Raw genomic sequence first — 10899 nt, forward strand, 5'->3', positions numbered from 1 at the left:
GGAAAGAGGATTTGGCTTCCAGTATTCGGAAGGAGACAGACAGGGACCTGAACCCCAGCAGTCGGGGAGGGGAGTTGATCCGGAGGTTCCCGTGGAGGGCTGCAGGTGATGCAGGGCTGACCTCGGGGAGCCGGTGGGATGCGTCGGGAGCAGGACAGGGAATAACCTCCCGCACTCACTTGTTGCGGTCAGCCCCAAAGCAGAAGATGGAAGGAAAGGGCAGAGGCCTCGAATACTACCTCTCCCAGTTCCTTTGCCTCGCCAGCTTTGTGCTACTGATGATTTTTCTGGGCATCCTCGCGGTGAAGATGATTGGGTCAGGCTGGCTTGACAGGAGAGAGGAGAACTGTACGTGGTTTAATCCTGGTTTTAAACTTTCTTCTTCACCTTTCTTTTCTGCTTTCCCTTTATTACTTCCATCGCCACCACATTTATCATTCTCATTGCCGTAACTTGACATCTCTGCTTCTGTCCCCATTTCCATCTCCCCTTGCCCATGGGAAACCTTGTTAGTCAGGGAAAGTAAGTCAAGTGTGTGCTTTTTTTTTTTTTCAAATGAGTTTGGCCTTCGGTTCTTCAAAGCTGTGGGTCTTATGGAGAGTGACATTTTCTGCTAGGCCAAGGATGTGTTTTATGATTGTCCGTTGTGTAACATAATGTCTGTGTAATTGCCCCGTTGTGTGTTTTTAATGTTAACCTCTGCAAAGCACAGCTCTTGGTGGCCTTTTTCCCCCGGCTGTGTGAGAAGTGACAGCGGTTGGATTGCTACTTTGGCACTTCAAGTGTGGCAGAGTTTCCATGAGAAATGAAAAGGGGCTTCCCCATCACCCTGTTTTTAAAACAGAGTTCCCCAATTAGAGCAGATATTGTCACTTCATGGCTTTGAACTAAAAGAACAAAGGGTTTGGGGTGTGGTTGGGAAGATGCGAGTCCTGAAACTCAGCACACTCTGCCTGTCAGTGTTTTTGCACTTTGCATGAGCTGGGAAAGCTGTTGCCTGCTTCCTCAAAGTCAAAACAAAATTGTCCAATGTCAGTGAATTTCTCATGCACCCTTTTACTACTTTAGTAGATATTTAGAAAGCGATGGTATTTTGACACAAGAAATCTTGCAGCATGGCTGCAAAGTCTTTATAAATTCTCAGGTAGTTAAGATTGCTAGAAAGGTCTGCGTGGTGTGCTGGTGGCTGTATATCCAATTGTCAGGGTGGGAGGGAGCTGTGAAACCAGAGGCCATAATCTGCAGAGCTAACAGCTCCAACGGAAATAAATCCTCTGCTTTTGCCTTGAGGAGGCTTGATTGAAATCCCTGTTATCACTGGGATATTTCAGGTGACCGTGGCGTGCGGCGAATGGCATTACTAGATTGTAAAAGATCAGTGCGAAGCAGTGGATAGTAAAGGAGCGTGAAACATCTACTTAAACAGGAGCTGTTAAAACAACCAGACCCCAGTTTTTACTTCCCAGCTGAACAGAGTTCATCACCCATTTTATTTGTTTTGCTTTCAGGGTGCATTTGCTTTGAATGTGCTATTTGCATAGCAAGGTAGAGTGAGATTAAGAATAGCAGAATCTGGCTTTAAAGTAGAGCCTTCTTTTAAAAAAGATAATTACTTTCTTGATCAAAGCTCTTGTTTTGCAGCCAGCTAACTCTTTCTCCCTTTCTTTCTTGTAGTTAATCTCTTGCCTGTGGATTGTGACAAAAGATCGGATGATGTAAGCATGTATTTATTTATCTTCAAGTATTGTGGATAGGGGATTCTTACAGAAGAGTAATTATTCTAGGTAACTTCCACCAATATCAGTATCACCATAAAATTATTAGTTGTATCATTTTACAGAAAAATTGTGACTTGATGAGTTGGAATTAATGGGCTGGATTAAATTAGAACTGTATATAAGACTCTGAAAGATAAAAATTTAAATTCCCAATTATGTGAATCAATTTCTTTAATAGTTGTAACAGAAGCGATACTGGGTTGCAATAAAGCTGTGTTCAGCTTTAACAATGTGAGATTTAATCCACCTAATTCCCTGAACTCCATCATAAAGTGTTTGTACAGCCCTATTTCTTTTATCATCATGTGTTATTAGGAGAGAGAAAATTTCCTATGGGATTCAGAGTTTTGAGTAGTCTCCTGTGATGTTCTGGAGGCAGAGGACTGATCAGAGGGGATGGCTGGTGGTGCAGTGTGGGCTGGGGGTGGTGGTGACACTTCCAGAGGATGTCCTACCTCACTTTTGACTTAGAAACTGGGGATCTTTGCTATACAGGGGTCTTGAATTTGAACTAAGGCATGACTGAGCCAAACCTCACTGCTGGTATTTTGTTTGGGTATTTTTAGCTAGTCTGACTGCTGTCCTGTTGCTGCCAGTCTGTTCATGTTTGTTACCTGATTCTGACTTTCAGTTCTGTCAAGCTAAACAGAAGGAAATCATAGCGAACATCCTGCACGAGTTGTATAACTACCTGTCCATACAGGCTGGTAAGTTCCAATTGTCATTATAAAACACTTTTTAAGCATTCAGCAAACTGCCTCCTCCAGCTTTCTGGACATTTTTAACCTCAGTTTGATGAGAAGGGTTTATGGAACAGTCAGTTCTACTTGAAGAACTCTGAGAAAGTCGGGTAATAGAAAAATAGAAGAAGATGTGTTTATTTTTATTCTCAATAGTGCTTAGCTAATGCAGTGCCCTTCTGGAGTGGTCCTTATTTGCACTTGATATATTGGGAATTTGAGGTAGAAATATTCAGCTTTATGGTTCTTTTCTACCAGCATCTTGAAATTGGCTTCAAGACACTCGAAGCCAGTAAGTGTAAAGCTCATGTGTTCTTACAAATAAAGTTAAAGCAACTTAAGAAATTGCCAGCTCTCTGCTGAAATGTGGCAGGTGATTCTCTGAGTGCTTCTCTCTTTTTTCTCAGTGCAGAGTAAGACAGGCTGTCTTGGTTGGGATGCTAACCGAGCACAGTAGTTCAGCCAGTCTCTGCTATGTATGAGCAAATCTGGTCCATAACTAGCATTTTCTGATGGAGAAGGCTGCTAGAAATTCAAGGGATGAGTAAAAACTTGTTCAGCAAGATGCATACTAACGTTATTCAATAAAAGTGCTTAAGTTCCATTTTCTAGGTTTCAGACCTGAACAAAGCTCAAGCCTTTAGATACTTAAGTTTCACAGCATTTGTAAATCTTTCCAGATCAGATTTCAGTACCTGTAGAATATCCACCAGTTTTACACAGTTTCTCAGCACATTTGTTTAGTCAACTCTGTGAAGCGAGATTTAGAAGGTTGAGTTCCTCACCAGCATTTCTCTGCCTGGGTGAAAGGTAGAGCTGCAGTTTAGACTCCTTAGAAGAATTTTGAATGCTGATCACTAACTCCAGCTCCACAGTCTTTGATACCTGATGGAAGGAGCCCCTGGGCAGGGTGTTAGGTCAGGGAGATGATTATACACTCTGCAAGGGGGAGAAACAGAATTATTTCCCCCTCATTGTATGTTGAGTAGTTCATACACTGAAGCATGAGGTTTGATTGCCCTTATCCAACCTATATGCAGTGGCTGAGCATTTTATTAGTAGTCATAATCTTAACCTGCCTACAGTATAAATCTTACCTTGTAATCATTTTCCCCAGAGCTATAGCTGATTTTAAAGGATAGCATTTCCAGACAACTCAGTGTATTTCTGAAGTGTTCAAGGGCTTTTTTTCAAAACATTATTTCTATTTGACTTTTTTTAAAATTTATTTATTTTTTAAACAGGTAATTTTGAATGTGGAAACCCTGAGAATCTAAAAAGCAAATGCATTTGGGTTAGTGAAGTGAAGGATCACGTGGTGGTGAGTAGGCTGTGAACAGCTATTGTTATAACATAGTGCTTAGTCTCTTACAAGGCAATAAATAATAGATACTAAAGCAATTCACCATCTGTTTTACTTCCTCATCCTGTTTTGATTCTTTGCCATAGCTCTAGCTTCCCCTTTGGCCAGTCCTGTTCTCAGCAGTTCTTTTGAAAATAATCTTCTCCTACATCTCTGATTCAGCCCCTGTAAATCTAACTTAATGGTTTGTTGTTTCACCGTAGTCATCAGTCTTCTGAAACCAGAAATTTCCCTGGGTTGAGAGCTGGGCAGAAGAAGGATTTTTCTATACCCCAAAGTGTCAGAAGACAGACTGCTTTGATCTAGCATTCCATTTCTTTCATGGTAAACTGTCAGTAAGATTATGTTGTATTTAGTGGTTAGTCTTAACAGTCTGGGATAGTGTTATTTTACGGAGTGCTTCATGCATCATCTACCATAGTCAGAAGACTTTAGTCCAGACAGACCTTCAGATTTAGTTCTCTTTCCTCCAGTTTGCAGAATTATGATTATAATTAACCTGGAGACAGACCGTATAGAATGAATTCTCCCACTACTGTAATGAAATAATGTTATTCGGTATTTTAAATGAATGGAGAACTAATCTTGTTATGAATTCTTTTGAACAGAATATAACTGGTAGTTCCCCACAGAAGTTCGAAGCTGCCCTGCACTGGATACTAAACAGTAACAAGGATTTAGGAATATGGTAAGTGGAAGCCCACTTTGTCAAAGTTAACATTTCTTGGTGTTGCCTGATAGGTAATTTGACATCCTCTGTGGTGTGCCCTAAAAGCTCCCTTACCTCGTTAAATTGCAGAAGTTAATCTGGGATTGGCTTTGTCAGTGCTTGCTGGGCAAATTTCCAAATGAAAAGTACAGCCCTGCAGCGAAAACTGGCAACTGAGCTCATTCCTTGGGAGTCTGGTTCCCAGCCTTTGCACTGGGGGACATTGCGTTCACGAACGCGCTGTCTTGCAGATGGGGCGTAAATCTGAGGTCAGGGCTGCTTAGTTGTGTTGTTTTGTTGTGTTTTGCTTCCTACAGGGTTTAGAATTGGTGGCCCTGGTGTCCTGCCCATGGTCTTGTGGCTGCAGAACACTTCCTAAATGTGCCCACGTAGTTGCTTTTCCCAATATGATTTTTTTTAAGTACTGTAACTGTTGTCAGAACTTCAGTATTTTGTGGAACTGCATCCTTTGACCAAAGGGTTTATTGGGCAGCAAAGCACTCTCTTCAGTAGGTAACATCACCCATGCTTTGAGATCTTTGGAGCAAGTCCTGATGAGGAGGAGAGGAAAATGGATTGTTGAACGATATCTTTCCTTTAGTGTCAGATGTCTTTCTGGCAGAACACACAGTACATGTTAAAACGAATGGTCTGGCTGACTATGTAGGGTATTGGTTGGTCATCAGTGGGGTTTTTAATCTCATGGGTTTCTCAGCTAGCAGTCTTCAGTACATGAGGAACAGCAGATACACTAGTTTTTTTAGATAAAAAAATACACCATTCAAGCTATAACCTAATGGCAGACTGTTATCCAGCGTCCACAGACATCATTATCTTCCTCCAGGAAACGTGGGCTGCCTCCAGTCTGTGTTAACTCTGAAGTCTAACATTTGTTTGCATTTTAACGTCGCTAAATGTATCTCTGATTAAATGAATTGTAACGGTAGTAAGGCTGGAGTTAGTGGGCATAGCTTGTATGAATTCCCACTGCTCCATTTTTTTTTTTTCTCTGAAAAAATTCCTGCAGCTGCTGCTGTGATCTAAGGATCAGACGACGTCTGCTGCTTTGATTATTGTTATGTGGCAAATTCCCAGGACAGGACATAGTTTCCTTAGTTGCCGGGTTGGATTTGTAGGTGGGCTGGCATCCTGAGTTTTCAAATTTATATTTTTCTCCAGGAGCATTGCTCGTGTCAGGAGCAATGTGATACAATATACTCCCATTTTTATTTTTAATTTTCATAATTAGAAACTCTGGCTGTTTGCCAAGTGGATCCACTTTCCCCAGGTCTGTGTAGCGTGCAGCGTGAGTGTTCAGCACGCTTCAAAACCATTTTAGCAAACAACTACCTAAGATTATTTTTCTAGGTGCTAGTCTGAGAGGCAGAACTGAAAATGAGCTCTGCGCTGGGTGATTCTGCTGCATATTTTAAATATTTTTTTTTTTTTGGTGGAATTTGGATTGTAAATAAGACAAGGGGGTGGGGAAACAACTGTGTGTCTCCAGCTACTGTAGAATCCGGTAACCAAATACAAGCTGTCAGCAGTTTGTGAGCTGTACGCTAGTAAATTGAGAAAATGTCTTTGTCTAATAGGTTATTCATTGCAAACTTAGAATGAATTAGCTTAAAAAAAAAAAAATGAAATCCCTTTTAGTCCAATTGCTCTGAATCTGATGGCTCTCACTTGGATTACTTGATGCCTGTTGGTTTAGAGTATCTAATAAGGAAACAGCATCAGTGTAGATCTGTGTATAGAGAAGTGAGTTAAAAGCGTATCGGATGGCACAGCAGGTGTGTAGAAGTGATTTTGCAGGAGGATGTGGTATCGATTTTGCCATGAATGCTTTCTGAGGGTGTGTCTGTTCTCACTGCAGATACAGTTGATGCCTTGTCACTTTTTTAGCTAAACTGTTTATGCTCATCTTTTACTGAGGGAAACAGCGCAACCTCCATGGACATTCGCAGTCTCCCTCAACTGCTCTCTCTGCAATTGCTGATGAGTGACTCAGTAAACATTTCCATTTCTCTGTGCTGGGAGGTGGGAATCCAATTTAAAGTTTAATCTTCTACACGCTGAGAGGTGCTGTCAAAGAGTCTGCAGAGGGAGACTTCAGTTTACCAGTGGGAGTTACAACCCTGCTGCCTTTTCTAAAGCCATATCCATTCCTTGCTAAGCAGCCAGACCCAAAATATTCTGGAAAGAGGAGCTGCAAGGATGTCGGTGTATTTTCTGTGTGGTGTACAGAACGAGTTACTGCATCTTCAGTCTGTTTGTTCTCCCTATCTTGATTAAAGACTGCAGTTGGAGTGTCTGCTCTCTTCAGTGAAGATTTTCTGCCTCTTCCCATCAGGTTAAAAGGCAGAGACCTTTCGGAACCAGTTACCAAAGTGGAGGAAGTGTTCTGTCTCGAATCGGCCCATCCTCAGATGGGGCTTGGCTGCCGTTTCCTTCGGGCCCTGGTCACTGCCGTTGTGAACCTTTTCCTGTTTTTCTGGAGTAAGTCATCAGTGTCAGTAATCAGCTTCTCCCCTTGCTAGCTGTAGAGATGAACTTGTGCACACGTTCCCCCAGCCATATGAAATTACTAACAGAGGTGAAATAAATCTGCTGATGAGTTAATTTCTAATTAACCTTTGTTCTGGCAGCAGAGGGAGACCTGTAGACCTGCTTTTGTGCTGTGAGTGCTTAACACTGACTTTAAATCAGCGAGCTGATTATCTCTCTGGGTATTCCTCAAGTACCCATTACTATGGTCTGCAAAATAAGTATGTTAACCTACCTAAAAGATTTTTTTTCTTTCTTTTCTTCCACTAAGCTGCAAAATCTTCCAGCCTCTTTAATAATGACTTGTAGCAATTCAGTGTTAGAAGTTTTATTGGAATAGTCTGTCATGCCCCAGCTGAGACAGAGGTCTTACTGAGCAAGGTGATAACAAGAAATGAGTGTTGACTGGAAGAGTTTATAATCTAACCAGACAAGGTGGGGGTGAAAGGGGATAGTTATGTTTATTGTAGAGACTGAGATACTAAAGTTAGCTCATGTCCTAACGGCGGCATTTGTCAATGCTAAACCTTCAATATAGATCTCCTGAATTTCGGGCTGGCGCTGAAGCCCCAGGCTTTATTTCCTTATCAAGCAGCTATCTTCGGAGCAGTGGAGCTTGACAGTCTTCCTAAGTGATTATTGTGGGGGAGGCCTCTAGCAAAGAGATAGCTCTGGGACTTGGAGAATTGAAGCCCTGCGGTTGTGCTGAGCTGTGTAGGGGGAAGAAAACCTCCCCGATGAGGCCTTCTGACCCCCTCTTCCCACATGCACGCGTGCTCTTCTGCTGCAGGTGTTGGCAGTGCTGAGGATTTTGTGGGGTGCAGCTGCACTGGTGATCAAAATGAATTGCCTGGATTCAGTTCCAAGCAGGCCTGGGTAGCAGGGAGTAAAAGCTGCTTCTGGGGAGACGCAGTGTCAGCAATAAAACTGTACACGCCTGTCAGTTATTGAATTCCACTTGTTTTTATTCTTTCTAGGTCTGGTAACTCTTTGGGGGATCCTGATCTTCCTTAGATATCGCTGGCGGAAGATGGAGGAAGAAGAACAAGCCATGTATGAAATGGTGAAGAAGATCATAGGTAGAATCCAATAAATGGATTTACAGACTGTGTAAATGCAAACAGCCCTTTTCTCTCTGCAATGTTCATGTCTCTCACCACTTTGTCCTCCTGCCCTCCAGCTGTTGTCCAGGACCACTATAAGGAGTGGGAACGGAATTTGGAGCGTTACCCCTACGTTGGCATTTTCCATGTTCGGGACAGTCTCATCCCTCCTCAGAGCAGGTGAGCTGAGTTTTATTCATCAAGGAGAGCTGTCAGCATGATGTTATTCAGCTCAGCTAAAAAACACAGTTATGGGGCAGCGGACCATGAACAGACAATTGATGGGAAGCTGGACTGCAAGAAAAGTCTGTCTGGCCTTTCAGTTTATAGAGGATTTGGACATAACTCAGGCTACGTTTTAACCTGCTGCAGATCAGTGTGACAGTGCAGGGGCAGATTTTCTGCAGTCTCACAGGTGTATTGTCATTGTTCTATCAAACAGTAATTGGATTTTGTTTTGCTTGGGCATGGAGCATCTGATTTTCAATCCTTTGTGTAATGTCTGTAGGATGCTGTCCTCTTTCTCTGTGATTGTACCTGATTCTCCAGACAGGTGCTGTGTTTCTCAGAACAAACCTTCCCATGAGTCGAACAGGGCATCAGGAGGCTCTTCTGAAGTGGTTGTGTATGTTGCTGCCTGGAAAGTTACCAGTTCAGGTTGGGCAGCTTTGAAAAGGAGATACAGTGAGATGGCTGGTCTCACTACTTATTCAAAAAGGAGTTGTGGTAGAGATAGTCATTCCATGGGTGGTGAGGCCAGGGGGCTCCAGCCTGGTTCTCAGTGGTTTATGTGCCACTTGCTCCATCTCTGCAGGAATGTTTCTTGTGTTTTGGTTAAAGGGAGCTACTTTCTTCTCCTAATGACACAGAACACTACATGTACTGCAAGTCTTCAACATTCTTACCTTTATCAGTCATGGTACCACTAGTAGGAAAAGGAGTTACTTCAGCTGTTCTAAACCCACCTCTCTGTGTGGGGGGTGCCCAGAATTACTAGACACTGATTGAAAACTGGGTTGAACTCCAGTTTGTCCTCCCTGGTCTGAGATCTCTCTGCATGAAGGAAGGATGAGGGCAAATTGCTAATGGAGTCCCTTAGAAATACGAATTGAACTTGAAATTCAGGGCAGTCATCAATTACTGGTGCTGACAGAGGATCTCATCTTCCCCCCAGCTCCAGGCAGGACCTGTGTTTTCATGTCCTGGCCTGAAATCACTTCTAAACCAGAATTTTGGTTTAATCTCCTTTACTGTCTGCACAGGGAACAGGAGGCAGCTCGCAGGAGCTTGATCAGCAGCCACGGTTGCTGTAAGCAGGGAAGCACGGTGAGCTTGTGATTCTAATTTATTTTCTTTTTGTTGCTGTTTCTTGCAGAAAAAAAATGAAACGAGTTTGGGAGAGAGCTGTGGACTTTCTGGCTTCAAATGAGTCACGGATTCAGACAGAGTCACACAGAGTAGCAGGAGAGGATATGCTAGTGTGGAGATGGACTCAGCCTTCTTATGTCTCGGATTCGGAGCACTGAAGAGGAGCAGAAGTTGAGCAACTGTTGATGTGGACCTGTGCAAGGGGACAGTCCCTTCTCTGGTGGTGGGAAAGAGCAGGTCACAGTCCTAATCTCCTAGGGTTGGGGATTGCACGTATCTGTTTGCTCTTCTTTCTGAAAATCTTCACTCTCAAAAATTCAGGGCAATAATGTTGGCTTGGAAAGAAGATGGGTTTGAGCTGATGGGAAGCTAGAATTGCACCAAAGTTAACCTTCCAGCAGATATCTGGCTTCCATAGGCAAGAAAACCTGGAACAACTTTTTTAAAAGGAAAAAAAAAAATGCATACCTAATATGGAGGGACTTAGGATCTCTCTGACAAAGGTTAGGTATTTCAAATTTGACCTCAGTTCTGCAAAAGCCAACTGGTGGCAACGTCCATCAGGGAATGTGTTTAAAGAAAAATTACCATTTCCCATGGAAACATTAGGGTGGCAGATAAGATGGATTTTGGTAGAATTTGTTTTTATCAGTACAAAGACAGTGATAAAAACACTTGCTGCTTCCTAACGAGGAAAATCTTGGTGGTGTCTTCACCTTTTAAAAACGAGGGAGAGAGGCGGGGGGAAATGTCAGGTGAAGGTAGTCTTAGAGGGAGGGCAGTCTGACGTGCCTTGGTGGTTTGGGCTGGGTTGGGTGGGCTGGAGGAGCGGTTGTGACCTGTTAACACTTTTTAAGTCTGCAGTCTGTGTGTGCTTTATGATTTCTGGGGGGGGGTGGTGGGAGGTGGGAGGGGAATTTGGGTGACAAATAAAGGATGTAGGAAACTTCTGAAAGCGCTTTCTTGTGGCTCCAGCCAAAGGGACTGTTTCATGGGCTCTGAAAGCCGCTTTGGAAAGGCTCTTAGTGCTGAATGTTTATCCTGGGCAGCTGCAATGTGTGTGCTGTGTGTCAGGGCAGAGATGTACCATGCGTGGAGTGTCAGTACAGAGATTGCCAAGTCAATGTTCCTGCAACCTCAGAAGGAGCAGGGATCAATCCTCTCTGTTCACGCTGCAGGCATCGTATTTTGTATCTATAATCATCTGGTTACTTAAAAGTTGTTTTTTGTTTTGGTTTTTTTTTATGTCCAGCGAACGAGTGTTTGTGTCAAAGAAAATAGCACCAGTGTG

The 10899-nt window shown here is 42.9% G+C and overlaps 1 protein-coding gene across 1 annotated transcript; it reads left to right on the forward strand.

The window, feature by feature from the left end:
- Positions 1-5: 5 nt before the first annotated feature.
- On the forward strand, positions 6-10219 carry LEMD2 (LEM domain nuclear envelope protein 2; the record flags this gene model as incomplete). Its single annotated transcript, XM_010177882.2, has 9 exons — positions 6-348; positions 1675-1715; positions 2410-2485; positions 3763-3839; positions 4490-4569; positions 6944-7089; positions 8115-8216; positions 8318-8420; positions 9616-10219. Coding segments are annotated over 9 exons (1119 nt in total), but the record flags the coding sequence as incomplete, so codon positions are not given.
- Positions 10220-10899: the final 680 nt, after the last annotated feature.

This window comes from Antrostomus carolinensis, unplaced genomic scaffold, assembly GCF_000700745.2.
Source record: "Antrostomus carolinensis isolate BGI_N321 unplaced genomic scaffold, ASM70074v2 scaffold31290, whole genome shotgun sequence".
NCBI classification, from domain to species: domain Eukaryota; kingdom Metazoa; phylum Chordata; class Aves; order Caprimulgiformes; family Caprimulgidae; genus Antrostomus; species Antrostomus carolinensis.